This window comes from Nelumbo lutea, chromosome 1 (assembly GCF_056320005.1).
Source record: "Nelumbo lutea isolate HS-2025 chromosome 1, American lotus-T2T, whole genome shotgun sequence".
Classification (NCBI taxonomy): Eukaryota; Viridiplantae; Streptophyta; class Magnoliopsida; order Proteales; family Nelumbonaceae; genus Nelumbo; species Nelumbo lutea.
The window spans coordinates 133,463,692-133,486,504 of record NC_142684.1 but is presented as its reverse complement, the minus strand read 5'-3'; the positions used below and the strand labels follow the sequence as shown (position 1 = coordinate 133,486,504).

The following is a 22,813-nucleotide window of genomic DNA, read 5'->3' as shown; positions in this document are numbered from 1 at the left end:
TCAAAAATATTAAATTCAACAGTCTCCCCATCAAACTTGATGGAGAGGGTACCCTCATCCACATCTATTTTGGTCTTAGCCGTTTTCATGAATGGTCTGCCTAATAGAAGTGGGGTAGAACTTGTGATCGTATCCTCCTCCATCTTTATAATGTAAAAATCAGCTCAAAAAATTAAATCGTTAACTGCATCAATACATTCTCAACAATCCCTTTTGGGTAGGTGTTAGAACGATCGACTAATTGGATAACAACTCTAGTTTCCTTTAAATGACCTAATCTCAAAGCATAGTAAATCGAGTATGATATGACATTGATAGATGCACCTAAATCTAGCATGGCATGCTCGACTCGCTTATTGCCAATCACACAAGGTAGGGTGAACATACCTGGATCAACATGTTTTTCTGGTAAGGTCCTCTTGATCACGACTGAAACATTTTGTCCAACTCTTACCTTAATGGGGCTCTCGTTTGAGTCATGTACCTCATCTTCTTCCTGTCCTTTATCCGCCTTCCTTGGTGAGGTAGTTTCTAACTACAGTTCCTGAAGAGATGAGAGATCCATCGTATGGATGCCCAAAACTTGCGAAATAAAGGGGCGAATTTTGAAAAAAAAATTCTCTTCTTTTCAACCGGGAATCGCATTCCCTATTTAGAAAATCATATTTTCAATGATCAATCTTGAACCATAAACTGAATCAGATCTGAACCAAAAGTAGTAGGAGAAGATTATACCTGATACGGAGAAAAAGTATCTCCCAACGAATGTGTTCACGCCCAAGGAATGATCCAAAGACTACTCCCACTGAAAATGGCACAATGCAGGATAGAGCAGAATCTGTCATTCGCAAGAAATAACAGGATGGCACGTGAACACAACTTTCTATTAATTCTTTCTCAAAGAACTGATGTCAAGTCTTGACTTCTCCCACAACTGGAGATCGAACAGGATGTCTAGCGGTTGCAGGAAGGAGGCGGCAAGAAGATCTTTTGCAGGGATTGTAGAAATCTTTCTTCTCTGTTTTCAGCTCTCAAGAGAATGTGAGTATATCTTCTCTAAAGGCTGCCGACCCTCCTTATTTGTAACCCCAAAGGATCAACTCCTAATCCAATTAGGAGTTGCTGATCCAAATCTTATTTAGATCAAAACATCTCTTTAGGTGATAAGGATAAGCCATTATCTTATCTACAGATTAGATCAACCTTCTCCTAATCTTATTATGAGGTTTCTAGATCTGAATCACATTTAGATTTGGACTCTCTGAGTGGATAGGGTCTCCTATCTGCTAATCCATCTCAGAATTCACCCCATTATTAACTAATTAAATAGCCCAGTTCGAAATGGGCTTTAAGCCCATTAAACTTATGTGCTCACTTAACCTTCTTAACTGTTGCCCAGTTGGGCTTCCTTGTATGGTGTGGGACCCAAGCATTGATCTATTCATTAGTCACATGGGTTCAGCCCAGCCTTTGTTACAAGGCTTGGCTGAATACACTGTTATGGACAGTGCACCCCCTGAAACCCATCAAATGGGCTCTATGGGCCCAGGGACCACTGGGCCCAACACTTACCCTACGTGGTCCTTGGGACAAACCACCTTGTAACACCCAGGGACTGTGGGCAGATGCAAGATTAGCCATCATGTATTATCCTCAATGGTCTTACACATGACCTCTCAGCCCATAATGATCATACACTAGTCGAAAAGAGAGGACCTCTCCCTCGATTGCAAGGAATAGTGTTGCACTCTCTACTTATATGGATCCCGGGAATTAAAACCTTCTTGTAAACAATTTAGAAACCATAATATATATATTTTTATATCTCATATAAAATATATTTTACAAAAGAAATCTCAACGACTGAAATTGGCTACCGACAGTCTTGGTTTCCATCAGTAAGAGTGCATCCCCGATCATTACCTTTGTCCGACAAATGGGCAGATCTTGTCATTATGATCACCCACTCAGACTGTCCCAACATACCCAGGTTTTGACCCCCGCTAAAGATCTCACTGATTGATACATCAAAGACAACCCAATCCGATACCAAGTGCAGCATCATAATCGAGTCTAGGGATCGGGTGTAAAATTCCAGTTTTGCCCATTAATCTCCAAGGTCCAGGGCAATACTAGAAATCTGGTCCAGTTCAAAGATTCAATATATCCTACACTATATGTGCCTAGGGTCTCATCCTAACAGCTAAGATAGGCCACCCTAACCGACTTGGTAGCACCACAGTGTCAGCCTTATCAGGATAGGTCTCCCTAGACCGACCCACTGGTTGTAAACATTCTAAACTAACACAAGTCTCATTAAGTGTCCAGTTTAAAGGTATTACACAGAAACATACCAAGGGAACATGAATCAAATATGCACTTTTATTCATTTACGATAAATTCATAAAGTACATCATTCTAATTGAAGCCAAGGGCATACAAAACTGTTTAACATACATTGTTATGGATAGTGCATCCCTTGAAATCCATCAAATGGGCTCTATGGGCCCAACACTTAACCTAAGTGGTCATTGGGACAAACCACCTTGTAACACCCAGGGACTGTGGGCAGATGCAAAATTAGCCATCAGGTATTATCCTCAATGGTCTTACACATGACCTCTCAGCCCATAATGATCATACACTAGCCGACAAGAGAAGACATCTCCCTCGGTTGCAAGGAATAGTGTTGCACTCTCTACTTATATGGATCCCGGGAATTAAAACATTCTTGCAAACAATTTAGAAACCATAATATATATATTTTTATACCTCATATAAAATATATTTTACAAAAGAAATCTCAACGACTAAAATTGGCTGCCGACAGTCTTGGTTTCCATCAGTAAGAGTGCATCCCCGATCATTACCTTTGTCCGACAAAGGGGCTGATCCTATTATTATGATCACCTACTCAAATGAATTTTCAGACTGTCCCAACATACCCGGGTTTTGACCCCTATTAAGGATCTCACTGATTGGTACATCAAAGATAGCCAAATCCGACACTTAGTGTAGTATCATAATCGAGTCTAGGGATCAGGTGTAACTTTTCAGTTTTACCCATCAATCTCCAAAGTTCAGGGCAATACTGGAAATCTGGTCCAGTTCAAAGATTCAATTAATCATGCACTATATGCGCTTAGGGTCTCACCTTAACAGTTGAGACAGGCCACCCTAACCAACTTGGTGGCACAACAGTGTCAGCCTTATCAAGATAGGTCTCCTCAAACCGATCCACTGGCTGTGAAAATTCTAAACTAACACGAGTCTCATTAAGTGTCCAGTTTAAGGGTATTACACAGAAACATACCAAGGGAACATGAATTAAATATACACTTTTATTCATTTACAATAAACTCATAAAGTATATCAATTTGATTGAAGCTAAGGGCATACAAAACTGTCCAATAGTTCCTTCCCACTTCTTAGCACCACTGCACTTACATTCTCCTTGCGGTTGACTACCGTTTGTGATGGTAGTTTCCTGGAGCTCTACGCCTCCAACTTGCTAATGAAAGTGGCAAGTTGGCTGATTTGGTTGCCCAAATTCTGAATGCTGGCTCTTGTTTCCTACTGAAATTGTTGAGTGTTAGTAGTAAGAGCCTTAACGATTTTCTCTAATGACATAACTGAACTTGAGGGTTGACTTTGCACTGTGATAGGTGCTGAATATTGGGGTTGTCGATTGAAATATTGGGACTGATATCTTTGCTGTCCTTCTTGGTTCCCGTAGCTTAGATTTGAATGATCCCTCCACCTTGGATTGTAGTTATTGGAGTAGGGGTCATAATTTCGTTGGGGCTGCCCTAGGAATGCTCCTACGACATTGACTTACTGCATCGAACCATCTTGCAATGATGGGCACATGTCCGTAGGATGCCCAGGAATCAAGCAAACACCACATACCCTACATGTTTGCAAATGTCCTGCACCTAGTTGTCTTATCAAGTCAGTTAGATCTGAAATTTGATTTTCTAAATTAACATGACTTACCTCATTAACACGCCTAATATTGCCCTATGTTCTTGTGCCGAATAGTTGTGAATTTTTTGCCAGGTTGGAAATTAATTCCTTGGCTGCTTCGGGTGTTTTGTTCACCAAGGCTCTGCCACTAGCTGCATCTACCATACTTCTATCCATGGGCTGAAGCCCTTCATAGAAGTATTGGATCAAAAGTTGTTCGGGTATTTGGTGGTGTGGACAACTAGCAATAAGTGGTTTAAACCTTTCCCAATATTGATATAGCGTCTCACCACCAAATTGCCAAACTCCACATATTTCTTTTCTTATATTTGCAGCACGGGATGCAGGAAAATATTTGTCTAAAAATATCCTATTCATCTCATCCCATGTGCATATTGAATCGAGAGGAAGAATATACAACCAATCATTCGCTTTATCACGTAAAGTAAATGAAAAGGCTATGGGTTTTACCTGATCCTCGGTCATACCTTATGGCTTCATGCTAGAACAGACGACATGGAATTCCTTTAGATGTTTATGAGGGTCCTCACCTGGAAAATCATGAAAAATAGGTAGTAATTGTATTAAACCAGATTTTAGTTCAAACGCTACCTCAAGAGTGGGACATGTTATGCACAGGGGCTGTTCATAATCGGTGCAGCCAACTCCCTTAATGTTCTCTCTCTATCAGCCATCATTTCTTCCTCTTCGAAGATGGGTTGATCACAAGTTGGTAGATCGAAATCTGAATTCACCCTTTTAGGTGAGTGATCTTTCCTTTGTTTCGCCTCATTCCTTAAACGACGGGTAATCTTCTCAATTTCAGGGTTATACTCGAATTCACCTCGTTGAGAAGCACTAGTCATAAAACAAGAAGGTTAACACAAATAGAAGGAAGTAGCTAAGAAATTAAAATTGCTCCCCGACAACGGCGCCAAAATTTTGACGAGTTGTCGAAACCCTCAAAATTAATGCTAGTCCCACAATAAAATCTTTGTAGTTATAGTGGTACTATGTCGAATCCCACAGGGAGCTAGACAATAATCTCTTAGCCGAATGAATAATATAATTGAGTGGAAAAATTTAATAACTAAAATTAAAAGAATACGAAATCAATAACAAACTAAACAAACAAGAGAAAATCAATCTTACCGAATTCTGGTTCAAGGGTTCAGGCTGAATCAATTGGCCATCGATCCTAGATAAAATTCAGCAGTCTTGCAATTCAAGCATTTAACCTTAGATTTATTAGGATAGCCATAATAAACCTTGTGTTTTCATAAATTAATTGACCAAACCTAGCATTCGATCAACACTTATCTTTAATAAACTGTGTACGATAATGCTCCATATTAATTAATGATAGCATTAAGCTTTGTGAAAACAGTTAAACCAAAACAACAATAATTGAGATAGCTGCATTTATTGAATCTTGTTCCATCGATTCCTTTTAGGTTAAACCATGTCAATACATTGGTCAAATGCTGTCACGAACAATTGATTCAAAAAGATATTAACCTAATTGCTACTTGTACCACTATTCGTGACAATTACAGATCACCGAAATCATGGATAGTAGTAGGAAAATCAACATTAATTCAGTTTGTCAGACTAATTAACATTAACATCCAATAAAAATGTGCACAATAACTAATAAATACTTGAATTAAAAAACAAGAAAATAAATTTACAGAACCTTACAATGGCACAATCGAATCTCCCCCCTTGAACTAGAAAAAGAAACTTAGCTGCTCATGATTTGCGAAACCTCCATGCTCTGCTTCTCCATGGCCGAACTGCTCTCTTGAGTTTCTTGATTTGCTTGGTGATCTCTTGGATCTTGGAGTGAGTGATGCTAAAGCTGGTCCGCCCCGCTCTTTATATAGTCAAAGGAGATGACTGTTTTCCAACTCCTTCTAGGAGACCATCTTATCTTAAGGGAGTCCTGGTCTTCTTTGAACTAATCCTATCCTATCCTTTATCTAATCCCCATCCTTTTTATCTTTATAGGATTGCATTCAGAATTTAGATCTAATAAGACTCTCATTCCTTGGAGGTTACATTCAAATTAGGACTGTAGGCTCTCGCATTCGAGTTGGGCTTCTCTGATAAGTTGGGCTGGTTCCATGTTCTTTTGCGAGTTGGGCTTCAGTTGTGAAATGGGCCCAGCTACGAAATTCTCTGACTTGGGGCCCGGTTTCAGACTCGATGTGGACCGAATCTGTAAAAACCCAAAACATAAAAGTTGTGGGCCTTCCTTTTATCATTCTAATTCTTCTTGAATCGTCCAGTTCGGAGTTCAGAATTGAGAGTTATGCCAAAATTACTGACTGTCGCCAAAACTGTGCAAAATCACCCGATTTGCCATGTTTTCTTCTGATTGCCTTCTTTATTGCCCTAAATCGAAGTACAAGAGTAATGAGTCCATTTAAGTGCTAAGTAAATGTAAAAGAATGAATATTAGGAGATAAAAATGGGGTTCTTTTTGGTCTCATCAATAACATTACATTCATCTTGATGACAATTTCAATAAAGTCAGCTCTTAGTGTTTGAAAATCATATTGTCCTAATTGGAAAACCCTAACAGACCTGTTAAAACACAATAAATACATGTACAATGAACTGCTCAAGCCAAAAACACAATAAGTATATGGACAATAAACATCACCTACCTTCCCTTGATCTCTTGTCAATGATTGCTTGCACCTTAGGCAACAAATCAGACCTAAGTGCAATGGATGCCTTGTGTCTATAATAAATATTTTGCATCCATCTTTTCCTTATGTCCTTCAACATCTCAACAATCGGCATTGCTTTGGCCTCCCCAATCCACGCATTAAATGACTCTGTCCAGTTGTTTATTATGTCATTAAACTTAACTAATGGGTCAAACCCATGGCTGGACCATGTGTCAGGGGGGATTCTACTAAGCCATTCAAATGCATCTCTAGATATGCTTTTGATTACTTCCATGTAACGAACAAAGTCAGTTTGGGTATATGATTTCCCAACAGCCCATACAACATCCTTCAATGCCTTCCCCTTGAATAGCTTTTTAAAATTGCTATATAAATGTCGTAGACAGAATCTATGATTTGCACCAAGCATACAATATGATACTATTTCAACAATGCCCTACAAACAAGCATCACATTTATTAGTGCTATTTATAATCAAAACAAAGGAAATTATGTATTAACTCAACCAAACAAATATATACATACCTTCTGCCTATCCGACATAAATGTCCAACTGTACGGGTCATCAATACCTAGAGCATCTCTTAACTTAACCAAGAACCATGTCCAACTGTCTCTGCTTTCTGCTTCCCCCACAGAATATGCAATAGGAAAAATTCCATTATTGCCATCAATCTCTATAGCTGTGAGTATTATACCCCCTATAGTAGCTAAATCATGACGAAGCAATATCAATTCAATGAAACTATGGTTGAAATTCATAAGGTGTGATTAATGCAAATTCTATAACTGATTAAATTGGGTAAAAGCAACTCAATATTGTTTGTTTTCTGAGGGATTGGATCTCCATTCATGGAGTTTTTGTGGGGAGATAGGTCATTCTTTTTTGTCTATAGAGTTTTTTGGGGGCTCTTAGCTAGTATTGTGGCTAGGTGTACAGATTCTTGTTTTACACGAGTTACTTGTTTACTTTGTTGATAATACAAATTAATTTACTTTTTTTTTAAAACAAATGCCACTATCTGCTCTCATTGAGGGAAGGATCTAACCACTATGATACACTTACTAATACCTAATTCTTTGATAAAGGACATTACCTAATGCTGGTTCTAAATATCCAAAATCTTGGGTGTGGTGGCCTGGATGTAGACCTAACCTTCAACATTTTCTTCCACAAAATGGCTGCTATAAGACTCAAGCATGCATTCTCATGTTTATCATTCCAAGAATGGGAAAATAGTCATGCAAGAGAATTGCACACCAGATCTATCAAAAGTCAAAAATTCAACAAAGTGGAGTAAAAAAGTAGAATGCCATTTACTGTGTGGCAGAAAAGTCATAGTAAGAGTATATATTAGGATCTTCATGGCTGGTAGAAAGTAGAAGAAGAAAGCTAATAATGCCATTAGAGAAGAAACCTCAAGTGAATCCACTCGTGAGTGTGCCCCCATTGCTCTATCTTCATTCTCTAATGAAAGAGTAACCATCTTTGGAGGAATTGGAGAAATTCCATGCACTGCTAACCAAAATTGACAAGAGTGCAACAGTGGCCCTGTCCACCTAGTTTTCTCATTCAGTTATCTACTTTGCTCATCGTGCTACCTCATCCCACTCTGCCTAACCCTTGGATCATTAATTCTAGGGCCTTAAATCACATGACAGGCAACTTGACATTCTTCTCTTACTATTCCATTTCTTTTGGACATGATAAAGTTATAATTGTTGATGTTTCTCTTTTTGCTATACCTGAAAAAAGGAACTATTAATTTTAAAAGATGATACTTACCCAAAAACAGAATAGTACTGTCAAATGCAAGAGCTGGAATTTATAATAAGTTGTTCAACAACTTTTCTTCAGTATTCATATTCCAAAATGTTCATGTTTTTCAGAAGTTTTTCTCACTGCAACTTATTTTATCAACCAGACGTCCCTTCCATGTTTTCACTTAGTTTCATTACAATAGTGCCCAGGCCATTAAAGGCTGCCTGGGACCACCTCAGACTACAATTTCATCCAAGACTGAGAACAAAACAAAAGACGCAAATTCTGATGTTTAAATTCCTCCGTCACCGCACCCAAGACAATATCTTGCCCACAGCTCTCTGCACTATTTCATCTGGACTTTTAGCTTTACCATAGAAAATTCTGTTATTTCTCCCAGTCCAAATGGCCCAAAGTACAGTTGCCGGAATGGTGTTCCAAACCAATTTTCCTTTCTTGCTGAGACCCTCAATTCTCCAACAGTTCAGCAGCTCCTTCACTGAATTTGGCATTACCCAACTAATTTCCAAGGCCTTAAGGAAGTGCCCCCAGACATAAGAAGAAATTGGGCAATGGATACACAGGTGCTCAGTAGATTCTACAAGAGTACCACACAAGCCACACGAAATATCCAGAATCTGAATGCCACGTCTCTCTAGATTAACTCTGGTCAGACATTTGTCTAGAACCATTGTCCAAACCAGAAAATTAACCTTAGGGGCTAGTTGAATTCCAAATCTGCATGGCGGGAAGGTTCTTCTGACCTGGACTAACCAACTTAAGAAACATAGATTTAACAGAGAAATAACCATCTGCTTTCCGTTTCCAGCTCCATTCGTCCTCCAAATTTAAATCAATCATCTGATTTTGAAGAAAACCCAACAGAGCCACATACTCTTCTACCTCCCAATCAAACAAACTCCTCCTACAAAGCGGATTCCAAATAATGGAGTCGCCTGATACATTAAAATTCTCAGCTATAGAAGAATCCTGATTTACAGAGATTTCGAACAGAAGAGGGAAAGCTTCTTTCAAACACACTTCTGAGCACCAAGAATCCTTCCAAAATTTAGTTCTTTCCCCATTTCCCACCTTAAATCTGAACTTCAAAATACCTGCCCAAATAGACCTTACCCCCATTCCACCCCATATTTTTCCGCAATAAGATTTCTCCACCATGCACTTCTTTCAGAAGCAAACCTCCATAACCATTTACTAAGAAGGTCAGAATTAAATTTCTTCAAATTCCTTATTCCCAGCCCACCAATTCCTTTGGGTGACACGCTCCCAATTTACAGTGTGGATCTTCATTTCCTCCTCCCATCCACTCCATAAGAAATTCCTCTGGGTTTGCTCCAATCTATTTGCTATTTGGCCCACCAACTACTTTCATGTCTTTTGTCTTACTCCCAAAAGTATTTAGGTTTGTTTGTTTTTCATGTCTTGGGCCTGTCACATTCAACTTGATCTTTGGGCAATCTGATTTGTTTTTACTTGGGTATTCTATGTTTGAAAGGGATATCATGTTTATGATCCTGTGTACAATAAAATGTTTCTCTCTGCAGATATTATGTTTTGAGAGTTTGTTCATTTTTTCTCTCCACCCAGGAGTTTTTTTTTTTCTTTTCAATGGGTGAATGACAATTGTAAAGAATAACCTAATCTGGAAATCTTCTTCCTATTCCTATCAGCATTCATATACTTGAGTCCTTACCAGCTTTTGAAACTTGTAGCAAGCAGAAAAGAACTACAAATATAACCAAGAAGCACCGATTTGGTTGGATTTTCTGGTCATAGGTAATCCCAAGTAATCCAATGTCCTCATCTAATCTTGATTTATCAATTAATTATCATAAAGAGAAACGACTTATACCTTCCATCTTATAGAAAAATGTCTTAACTACAGTGTCTTATAGCCATCCATTTGAGTCTTCGTTTCTTCATTGTCCTATATCCAAAATTTGAAGAATGTCTAGGAAGCCTTGAGCAAACCTGAGTGGAAAACTACAATTAATAAACAAATGAGAGCCCTAATAAACAATCATATGAAGTCCAAATTGGGGCTGAAGTTTGACATCCAGGTGGCTGAATCTTTGAGGGCAGTGGCAAATATTTCGACAAGCAATAATAGAAATAAGAATTCAAAATCAAACAGCATCTCCCATTACATTTATTATCGGAAGTCCTTTAGTCAGCTACCTCTGGTTAGATCAAACCAATTCAAAGACTAGCGTTCCAGTTTTCTACCCAGTCCACCACACATGAAGTTTGAAAAAGGGTCCTCTCAAAATTCGTCCAGACTACCAAAACAAAATCCAAAATGAAACTTTTACCATCAGAAAGAACAAAATAATGAAACAAAGAAAAAAAAGGAAAAAAACGTACCTTTTGATTAGTTGGAAAAATAAAACTTTTTTTTATTCTCTCATCGCTTCAGAATGGTTAATCCATTACCTTCTTTGCAAAGAAAAATTAATATCTCACAAATTAGAGCTGAAGCGATGAGAGATAGGTCATAAACTGGAGTTGTGGTAGGAGATCTGGAGTTGGAATTTAATATAGTGGCAGTCAATGAATCGTATTTCTAACTCCAGTTTATGACTGTTAAAGTGTGCCGAATAGGGGTAGTTTAGTCTTCTTATGTTTGTTAAGTAGCTTGCTTATGTGGCAGTGTTATTAGAGTCACTCTGCCCCACGCTTAAGTAAGGGCATTTTTGTTTTTGTAAAGATTATTAGAATCTAATATAGATTAAGGGGGTCGACTGTATGGGTAATCCATCAGATTTTGGCAGACCCTTATTCTTCTTTCTTCTTCTTCTTCTTCTTCTTCTTCTTCTTCTTCTCTTCCTAGTTCGGACTACTGTAGCAGCAGTCAAAACATGGTATCAGAGCCATGCTCCTGACCTACTTCAGTTGGTAAAGCACCTCAGCAGTGTTCGTGACTCTTCTCCTTCGTTTCTGGTCAGTCAATGGAGAGAACTGGTTCACCCTAGGTCAGGAACATCATAGCTCGTCTCTCTCTGTTGCGCATAACCTTTTCAGCAAGGAAAGTGACTTCAGCAGTGAATGGTTGGTTGATATTCTCAAAGGAAGGTCGGTTATCTCTTCTTCTAGTGCTACTGATATTTCTTGGTAGAAACCCTACAAGAAGCTGTTAGTATTGATTAGAACCTAGAGAACTAGGTTCATTGTTGCCCTAGAAAGGGCTGTGTGTGCAGTAACCGAATGGTGTAGGGCTGCTGTGAGTTGTTGAGTGGTGTTAGGGCTGCTGTAAGTGGCCGAGTGGTGTAAGGTGGAATGCAGTGACCTTGCCGAGCTCTTTGTGGTTGTGTAATGCCCTCTTAAGTGTGTTAAACAAGTCTGAACTGGGTGTAGCAGGTTTGACTGTGTTATGGTGCTTGTGATGCACATTTTTTTTTTTTATTGAGTGGTTGTAAGAGGGCCTACTTGTAATTAGTGAGTGGTAAATTGATGCTTATGTGGGTCGTAGGTGTGTGAAGTCAGCAGTAGTGTGAATAAGAACAAGTGTGTGCTCCCACTGTTGTGTTTAGGGGCTGTAATAGGTGCTGAAGTATCAAACTGTGAACAACATCAATCAGCTTGTAGCTGAGAAGTAAGGTTAGAGGCAACTGTGAAAGAGTACAATGGCAGCAATAGGAGATGGGTACAATGATCAGAAACCTAGTGTGGTACTTTCCCCCGACTACCTAGGGGTACAAATGACCTCAATTAAGCTGAATGAGGAGAACTATGTTCCATGGGCTAAATCAGTGGAAGTTTTTCTCAAGGCAAAGAAGAAAGTAAAGCATGTAAGAGATGAGAAGCCTTCGGTTGACTCTCCAGGGTTTGATGATTGGGAACAAGAAGATGTTCAAATCATGACTTGGCCGTGGAATAGTATGGAGCCCAAAATTAGTGCCAACTTCATGTTCCTTGATACGACTAAGGATATATGGGAGTATGCTAAGAAGCTATATTCTAGACAAGATAACACAACAAGAGTTTATCATCTTTATCAGGAGTACTTTGATTTACAACAAGGAACCAAAACACTAGAAGAGTACTATGCCTGCATGAAGAATATAAGGAATGAACTCAATGTCTATCATCCCCTCACTCCAGATATTAAAGTTCAGTAATAGCAAAGGGAACAACTAGATGTTACAAGATTTTTAGTCGGGCTGAAGTCGGAATATGAACCAGTTAGAGCCCAAATATTGGGGGGCTCTACTCTTCCTACACTTGGGGAAGTATTCTCAAGGTTTCGTAGAATTTCTTTGGGACAGACAGAAAACCCCACACAGTTTGATAGATCAGCACTTGTGACAACTAGAGGAGGTGAACATAGTACAAGAGGGGGAGGTCATGCTCCCAGAGGAGGCCGTGGAAATTCCATGATTGGTCGGGGTGGCCTTGACTCAGGGGGAGGCCGTGGCAGAGGAAAAAATAACTCTACAAGGAAGTGTACTCATTGTGGTAGGGAAGGACACAGTGAAATTCTATTATGACCTAAATGGCCCTCCCTCTAAATGGGCTAATCATGCTATAGCAGGCGAGGTTGATATCAGTGACAGTAAACTGGTAGACCGAACTCCTCCCACATCTACATCTACTTCTAGGAGGGAGATGGTGAGTGTACCGCGTGATGAGTATGAATGGTTCCTTCAAACTACTTCACAGCATACCATTTCCACACCTGCCCAATCAGGTATTGCTTGCATGTCATCTAAAACTCCTTCCTAGATTATTAACTTTGGAGCCTCAGATCATATGACCGGGACTCCAGGTGTTTTCTCTTCTCTTTCTGAAACCTCCACATCACAAACTGTTACACTTTCCAATGGGTCATCATCTCCCATTTGTGGTGTTGGTAATGTTGACATGGCTTCTGTCCCCTTATCATCTATTTTATATGTACCTAAGTTTCCATTCAATCTTATGTCTGTCAGTAAAATAACCAAAGCTCTTAACTGTTCTGTTACCTTCTTTCCTTTCACTTGTGTTTTTCAGGATCTCAAGACGGGGAAGAAGATTGTGAAAGAATGGTAGGATCCATCTAATGGACGCCATAAAGGTTGCGGAATGGGTGGGCGAATTTCAAAAATTTTCCTACCTTCTCCCAACTGGGAATCATATTCCCTAAATTTAGAATACAATATTCAAGGATCCTACTTGAACCATAATCAAACCAGATCTGTACCAAAAGACAAATAGGAGGAATATACCTGATCCGGAGAAGCACTATCTCCCAAAGTTGGTGTTCATGCCCAAAGAATGCTCCAAAATCCGTTCCTGCTGAAGATGACACAGCTGTGGATGGAACAGAACCAGCAGGGTGCGTCCTACACACTGGATCCTTCACAAGAATCCTCTGGAAGTACTAGACACTGAATCTTTTTCAGTCTTTCTTGCAAGACTGATGTCAAGAACAGATTTCTTGACTTTCTTTTTCTGCAAAGATCTAATCTTGCAAAAACAGATGGCGGCGGCAGGAGGAGAACTCCAAAGGCGAAAAAGCTGAACTGCTTCTTCTTTCTTTTTCTGGAGTATGAGATCTGATCTCAATTCGTAGGAACCTTTCTTGCGATTTTTCTTTTCGAAAACTGTTGTATTTCTCTCCATTTTGGTTAGGGTTTCTCCTCCTTTCTTCTTGATTAAGAATCCTCCTAATTAGGAGTTATCCCAATCCAAATCAGTATTTGGATAGGAGATAATCTTAATCCTATCTGCAGATAAAGTTAGCTTACTCCTGATCTTATCAGGAGGTTACCAGATTCAAATCTAATTTGAATTTGGTCTCCAAGAGTGGATAAGGCTAAAGGCCCAATCCTTTTACTAACACTAATCTCAGATTCGCCCCAAGGATGGGTGATCATATCAGCCCACCTCGAAATGGGCTTCTGGCCCATTAAGTGTTCAGTGTCTAATTACTTTTCAATCTACTGCCCAGTTGGGCTTCTTTGTGTGGCGTGGGACCCAAGCATTGATCTACACACCAGCCACATGGGTTCGGCCCAGCCTTTAATACAAGGCCCAGCCGAATTCACTGAAAAACTCAATGAACCCCTTGAGTCCATCATATGGACCCTATGGGCCCAACACTTACATTAAGTGGTCCCTGGGCCAAGCCATCTTATAAAAACCCAGGGACTGTGGGCAGGTGCAAGATTAGCCCATCAGGTATTATCCTCAATGGTCATACACTTAACCTCTCAGCCCTTAATGATCAAGCACTGCCTGACAAGAGATGACCTCTCCCTCGGCTGCAAGGAACAGTGCCGCACTCTCCTCTCACATGGATCCCGGGAATTAAAACCATTTGCAAACAATTTGAAACCGTACATATATATATAAATATATTAATTTTGCAAAACAAAATTCCAACGATTGAAATCAACTGCCGGTAGTTTGGTTTCCATCAGAGAGAGTGCATTCCCGATCATTACCCTTTGTCCGACAAAGTGGCTGATTTTGTCACTATGATCACCCACTCAGATGAATTCTCAAACTGCCCCAACATACCCAGGTTTGATCCCCGCTAAGGATCTCACTGATTGGCATATCAAAGGCAACCTGATCCAACACCTAGTGAAGTGTCATAATCGAGTCTAGGGGTCAGGTGTAACTTTCCAGTTTTGCCCATCTATCTCCAAGGTCCAGGGCAAGACTGGAAATCTGGTCCGGTTCAAGGATTCAAGTAATCCCATATTGCATGTGCCTCGGGTCTTACCCTAGTGACTGAGACAGGCCATCCCAATACTTGGTGGCACACCAGTATCAGCCTTGGCAGGATAAATCTCCCCAGACTTATCCAACGGCTGTGAACATTTAAAACTAACACGAGTCTCTATAAATGTCCAGTTTTAGGGTTTTACACAGAATTAAACCAAACAACATGAATCAAACATGCACTTTATTTATTTCCACTAAATAACAAAAGTACATCAAATCAGATTGAAGCTAAGGGCATACAAAAACTGTCTAACAGATTGGGGGAGGGCATGAAGCTGGTGGATTGTATTACCTTGATGGTGGTGGATCTTCAATTGCGCTTTAGACTTCCCTTACTCCTTTACATGGCCTTGCCGACTGAGACATCCATTTCTCAAGGTTCTCAAGATGTTGGTTCCATCATTGAGTCAGTTGTCAGTTTTACAATGTGAGTCATGTCAGTTTGGTAAACACCATCGTGTGTCCTTCAGTCCAAGAGTTGAGAGTCGTATGTTGAATCCTTTATCTTTGGTTCATTCAGATGTTTGGGATCCAATCAAAATAGAGTCTTATAATGGATACAAGTATTTTGTCTCCTTTATTGATGATTGTTCAAGAATGACATGGATAAGTTCTCCATTCAGATACGCACACAATTTGGTGTTCCAATCAAAGTTCTCCATTCAGATAATGATCGTGAATACTTCCTTACTTCATTCCAACAGTATTTAGAACAACATGGCATTATTCATTAGACCTCATGTGTTTTCACCCCTCAACAAAATGGTGTGGCTGAATGGAAAAATCGTCAGCTTCTTGAAACTGCTCGGTCTATGCTTCATCACATGAATGTTCCTAAACGGTTTTGGAGTGATGTTGTACTCACTACATGTTTTCTCATTAATTGGATGCCCTCTTTTATTCTTCATGGTCGGTCCCCCTTCTCTATCTTGTTTCCCACTTTATCTCCATTTCCATTAACTCCTCGTGTCTTTGGTTGTGTGTGCTTCGTTCACAATCTGAGTCTTGGAATAGATAAGCTAGATGCATGCTCAATTAAATGTGTCTTCCTTGGCTACTCTTGGACTCAAAAAGGGTACAAGTGTTATAATCCCATTACCCAAAACTGCTATGTCTGCCCTGATGTCACATTTTTTGAGTCTGTACCCTTCTTCTCCAGTCATGAAGCACCCTTGTCTTCACCCTTACTTCCTCTTCCTCTTCCTGTCAGTGATCCAGTTCCAGAGGCTGTTGTTGGAGTAGACTCATCACCTCATCCAGTGCACCACTGAACGATCACTGATCCGACAAGTGTATACACGTCGAACGACACCGGCCCCTCCTCCGGCTTCTACCTCATCTGCGGATCCTCTCATGGCTCCTATTGCTGAACCTGTTAGACAGTTTTGTATGCCCTTAGCTTCAATCAAAATGATGTACTTTATGAGTTTATTGTAAATGAATAAAAGTGCATATTTGATTCATGTTCCCTTGGTATGTTTCTGTGTAATACCCTTAAACTGGACACTTAATGAGAGTCGTGTTAGTTTAGAATGTTCACAACCAGTGGGTCGGTTTAGGGAGACCTATCCTAACAAGGCTGGCACTGTGGTGCCACCAAGTCGGTTGGGGTGGCTTGTCTCAGCTATCAGGGTGAGACCCTAGGCACATACAGTGTAGGATTAATTGAATCTTTGAACTGGACCAGATTTCCAGTATTGCCCTAGACCTTGGATATTGATGGGGAAAACTGAAAAGTTACACCCGACCCCTAGACTCGATTATGATACTACACTAGGTGTCGGATTGGGCTATCTTTGATGTACCAATCAGTGAAATCCTTAGCGGGGGTCAAAACCTGGGTACGTTGGGACAGTCTGAGAATTCATCTGAGTGGGTGATCATAGTGACAGGATCAGCCCCTTTGTCGGACAAGGGTAATGATCGGGGATGCACTCTCACTAATGGAAACCAAGACTGTCGGCAGCCAATTTCAATCGTTGAGATTTGTTTTGCAAAATATATTTTATATGAGATATAAAAGTATACAAATTATGGTTTCAAAATGATTTGCAAAAGGTTTTAATTCCCGGGATCTATACAAGAGAGAGTGCAACACTGTTCCTTGCAGCCGAGGGAGAGGTCCTCTCTTGTCGGGCAATGTATGATCATTATGGGCTGAGAGGTTAAGTGTAAGACCATTGAGGATAATACCTGATGGGCTAATCTTGCATCTGCCCACAGTCCCTGGGTGTTACAAGGTGGCTTGGCCCAGGGACCACTTAGGGTAAGTGTTGGGCCCATAGAGCCCATCTGATGGGTTTCAGGGGGTGCACTGTCCATAACACTGTATTCGGCCAGGCCTTGTAACAAAAGTTGGGCTGAACCCATGTGGCTGATGTGTAGATCAATGTTTGGATCCCACGCCATACAAGGAAGCCCAACTGGGCAGCAGTTTGGATGGCTAAATGAATACATAACCTTAAATGGGCCTTAAGCCCATTTCGAACTGGGCCAATTTGATTAGTCACTTAAGGGGCAAATTTTGAGATGGATCAGCTGATAGGATTGGGCCCACACCCTATCCACTTAGAGAGTCCAAGATCTAAATAAGATTTAGATCTAGAAAACTTCCTAATTAGATTAGGAGATGGCTGATCTAATCTACAGATAAGATAAGGGTTATCCCTTATCTTAAAGGGACTTCTAATCCAGATATGATTTGGGTTAGCAACTCCTAATGGGATTAGGAGCTGATCCCTTTAAGTCTATAAAAGGAAGAGGGGGCGGCAGCCTTTAGACACATCACAAGCAAGCAACATATAGTCTTGTCTTCAGAGCTGAAATCACAGAAGAGAGAATCTGCACCCTACAAATACTCTCTTGCCGCCTCCTTCCTGCAGCTGCCACCTACAGCAGTTCGATCTCCAGTTCTTGGGAGAAATCAAGATTGGATCTTGATTCCAATCTTTTGGAGAAAAGATTGGTGGGAGTTGTATTCACAAGCCGTCCAGGTGATTCTTGAGAAGGATCAAGTTCTTTTGGAAGAACACTACTAATTCTGCTCCACCCTGCACTGCGCCATCTTCAGTGGGAGTAGATTTTGGATCCTTCCTTGGGCGTGAACACCTCCATTGAGAGATACTACTTCTCTGTATCAGGTATTATCTCTCCCTACTCCTTTTGGTTCAAATCTGATTCAGTTTATGGTTCAAGAATGATCCTTGAAAATATGATTTTCTAAATGGGGAATTCGATTCCCAATTGTAGGGAGAGAAAAATTTTTGAAATTCGCCCCCCTTTATTCCGCAATCTTTGGGTGTCCATGTGATGGATTTCCTATCCCTTCAGAACCTTTAGACCTTGACCTACCCATTGCCTTATGGAAAGGTAAACGCAGTTCTACCCTCCATCCCATTTCCAATTTTGTTTCATTATCTCGTCTTTCTACCTCACATCGCCAGTTTGTTTCACTTTTGTCTTCTATTTCCATACCTAACAATATTCAAGAAGCTCTTAGTTCACTTGGATGGCAGCGGGCAATAGAGGAGGAACTTTCTGCTCTTCAACATACTCAAACGTGGGAACTTACTACTCTCCCACCTGGTAAGCATGCTGTGGGTTGTAAATGGGTGTATACAGTGAAATACTTTCCAGATGGTAGTGTGGAGCGTCTAAATGCCAGACGACTTGCTAAAGGTTACTCACAGTTGTATGGAGTGGACTACATGGAGACATTCTCTCCGGTGGCTAAAACTGGTTCTGTTCTTGTACTAATTTCCTTAGCAGCTATGTATGATTGGCCTCTCTTTCAACTTGACATAAAGAATGCCTTCCTCCATGGTGATCTGGTGGAGGAGGTATATATGGAGCAACCACCTAGGTTTGTTGCTCAGGGGGAGATTGGTAAGGTGTGCAAACTGAAGAAGGCAATTTATGGGTTGAAGCAATCTCCACATACTTGGTTTGGGAAGTTCAGCGAAGTGGTGAAGAGTTTTGGAATGAAGTAATGCCAGGTTGATCACTCAGTGTTCAGCTATGACTCAGAAGCTAGGAAGATTTTATTAGTGGTCTATGTGGATGATATTGTCATCACTGGTAGTGATAAATTGGGGATTGGCAAACTAAAGGTATTTCTGCAAAATCATTTTCAAACAAAGGATCTTGGAACATTAAAGTATTTCTTGGGAATAGAGGTTGCCAGGTCAAAACAAGGTGTAAATCTGTGCCAAAGGAAATATGTCCTTGATCTATTGGAAGAAACAGGACTGTTAGGTACAAAACCGGCTGAGACCCCTATGGAACCAAATGTTAAGTTGAGTAGTGATACAGGAGAAGTATTTGAAGATCCTGGAAGGTATAGACGGCTAGTGGGAAAGCTGAACTATCTGACTATCACGAGACCCGACATCTCCTTTGCAGTCAGTGTGGTGAGCCAATTCATGTAGAACCCTCGTATACCTCACTAGGATGCAGTCCTTAGAATTGTGAGGTATCTGAAAGAAGCTCCAAGCCGTGGGCTATTGTATAAACCAGGAGGAAAACTTGAAGTAGTTGGGTATACAAATGCAGACTGGGCAGGCTCAGTGAATGACAGAAGATCTACTACAGGCTATTGCACATTTCTTGGAGGAAATCTTGTAACATGGAAGAGTAAAAAGTAGACGGTTGCGGCCAGAAGCAGTGCTGAAGCCGAATATAGGGCCATGACTCACACTACCTGTGAATTAGTGTGGTTGAGGAATCTCCTACAAGAAATTGGGTTTTACATGGATAAACCTATGAGATTGTACTATGACAACCAAGCTGCACTCCATATCTCATCCAATCCTGTCTTTCATGAGAGAACAAAGCACATAGAGGTTGATTGTCACTTTGTGAGAGAGAAGGTTCTTGCTGGAGAGATAAATACAGAATATGTGGGCAGATTTGTTTACAAAAGCTCTAAGCTCAGGGAAAGTGAACTATCTATGTAACAAGCTAGGATTATATGATATATATTCTCCAGCTTGAGGGGAAGTGTTAAAGTGTGCCGAATAGGGGTAGTTTAGTCTTCTTATGTTTGTTAAGTAGCTTGCTTATGTGGCAGTGTTATTAGAGTCACTCTGCCCCACACTTAAGTAAGGGCATTTTTGTCTTTGTAAAGATTATTAGAATCTAATATAGATTAAGGGGGTCGACTGTATGGGTAATTCATCAGATTTCGACAGACCCTTATTCTTCTTTCTTCTTCTTCTTCTCTTCTTCTTCTTCTTCTTCTTCTTCTTCTTCTCTTCCTGGTTCGGACTACTATAGCAGCAATTGAAACAATGACCATAGCTGACATATTAACGGTTTTAGCTACGATGTTTGTTTGTGGTTAACATATTTCTATGGTTTTTAGCAATGGTTTGCATCCGTGGCTAAATCCTAAATTAAAAGGTTGGACCAATTCCAACGGATAAATAAATCTGTTTCTACAAACCACCCTCTAGCATCGAATTTTGTTGTCCGTTGCTAGAAGTTAATTTTCTTGAAGTGTGCCAAACAGATTCGGGCAAAGAAGATGATCAATAGACGGAGTGCATTACGCTCTGATCAACGGAAACATATCTGACATCTATAAAGTGAAATTTTCTTCGAAGTGCTTGACCAAATGCATTATATATGTTGGATCGATCAAATTTGGATACTCCTTGTGAAGGTTGACTATGACTGGAACACTCTAACCTGGAATAAAACAAAGAAAGATCCTAAACACAGTCTAATAAAGCAGTACCCAATAGAGAGCTATCTAATCTGAATTGGGCTATCCAATCGGTAAGGAACATAACTGATTTGTATCTTGGGAGCAAGATACTTAACAGACTAATTCAAGCCCCTCCGGACTGAGACAAGTGTCTCATTGACCAAGGATCTCATCACTTTATCATCCCACCTAGACCAAGCCAAATAGTTTTCCATCGACTTAGTAAGAATTGGAAATAGGATCCAATGTAACCCAATAATAGTGGCTTCTTGTGCATAAAAAAGAATCACTTTCAAGGAAGCAAACAACCAATTTTTTATAGAAGATAATAATAAAAATAAAAATAATATAAGACAAAGGAAAAATATTGGTTGTGCATGTGTGAAAGTGAAGCACAGAGATAATCAATCTTCCATCAACATGTGGCTTATCACATGGTAACTGGATTTTCCAACATGTTTGAGGATTAAACGAGGGCATATGGGCTGCCATGACAGTGAACAAGCAGCTCTTTTAAATTTCAAATCTTTTCTCAGAGACCCTTCTACTCGTTTGTCTTCTTGGCGAGGCTTAAACTGCTGCAATTGGACTGGAATCCATTGTTCTGACTCCTTCCATGTCATAGCCATCGACCTCCGAAACCCCAATACTGATAGTAACAATTCTTGATACTAATTCTGAACTGTTTTTCACCTCTGCTTCAAAATCTATTGCCATCAGTGGTACAATTGAGCCATCACTTTTCACACTTGGCCATCTCTGCTACCATGATCTTACTTTCAATAATTTCCAGTTTTCCAAGATCCCATTTGAGTTTGTTAGTCTCAAAAGTCTCGCCTCAACCTCTCAAATTCCAACTTGAATGACTCCATTACATCCCAGTTTACCAACCTCTCCTCCATAGAATACCTTGACCTTTCATGCTCTTTCCCAATAATCGATGTGCCAACCATTTCATTTAATCGATCTTCCAAGAAGAACTCTCTCCAATCTCAGTATACTTACATTTCCAGTGGCTACTTATCAATTACAAATTTAAATTGGTTGCAGGAGTTGGACAGTCTTAGAGAACTTAGATTGAGTGGTGTTGATATGTCTAAGGCATCAATGGTAACTAACTGGGAAGAACCCATTTCACATCTTTATGATCTTAGTTTGCTTTATCAACCTGATTTTAAAATTTCTGGTTCCATTCCCATAGACCATTTTCTTAAACTAACTCGTCTTAGTTCTCTGAAAATGGATTTCAATTTTCTTGCCTCCCCATCTGAGCTGGTCAATTTGACATCTCTCTCAGTCCTGGATTTGACAAGCTCTCGTCTCCAACACTCATTCCCCTACCTTCCTCAATTGTAAGAACTGTATGTTGGTGAAAACTAAAAATCACACCATTGATCTAACTTTAGTGTTTGCAAAACCATGGTCCCATTTGCAGAGGTTTTCTATTTCATCAACCAATGTAATTGGATCAATTCCAAATTTGATTTGGAACATCCTTTGGTTGAATTCTTTGTTTCTATGGAATACAAGGACCAATACCTCCTTCACTTTTTAACCTTTCAAACTTGTAATTTTGTGACCTCCCTTTCAACAACATAGAGGGTCAAATTCCATATTCAATCTCCAATGTTAAAGGTCTCCAGTCTCTATATTTTCTCCAAAATAGATTGGAAGGGCCAATCCCCGAATCAGTCTGAAATTTCATCATTAGTATACCTTCACATGGAAAGCAACAACATCAATTGAACAATTCCATATTGCATGGATCAGCTGTCTAGTCTCCGAGTTTTCTATGTGTCTTACAACAAATTTGATGGAATCATTCCTTCATTTCATTCTTTGTTCTGGAAATCTCACCGAATTGTAGTAGGTTTAGGCTCAAGTGGGCTCACTGTAAAAATAGGCAAACACTCATTTCCATCTGAGTTCCAACCAAAGGTATTAGAT

General features: G+C 40.0%; 2 protein-coding genes across 2 annotated transcripts in view; both read right to left on the bottom strand.

The window, feature by feature from the left end:
- LOC148877683 (fimbrin-2-like) overlaps nt 1-22,813 on the bottom strand; it is a 111,953-nt gene that overhangs the window by 2,182 nt on the left and 86,958 nt on the right. The window lies entirely within an intron of this gene.
- LOC148877684 (uncharacterized) lies at nt 5,542-14,210 on the bottom strand. The gene is made up of 4 exons (XM_088942304.1): nt 10,301-14,210; nt 7,191-7,366; nt 6,639-7,101; nt 5,542-6,363 (listed from the first exon to the last, which is right to left on the bottom strand). Exons 1-4 carry the CDS (start codon nt 10,305-10,307, stop codon nt 6,356-6,358), a joined length of 654 nt encoding a protein of 217 aa, XP_088798430.1. The 5' UTR covers nt 10,308-14,210; the 3' UTR covers nt 5,542-6,355.

Bases quoted from the DNA above. Each gene is read 5' to 3' on its own strand.
- LOC148877684 (XM_088942304.1), bottom strand. The intron at 7,102-7,190 runs GTATGTATATAT...GCTTGTTTGTAG, and splicing joins TTATGTCGGATAGGCAGAAG to GGCATTGTTGAAATAGTATC.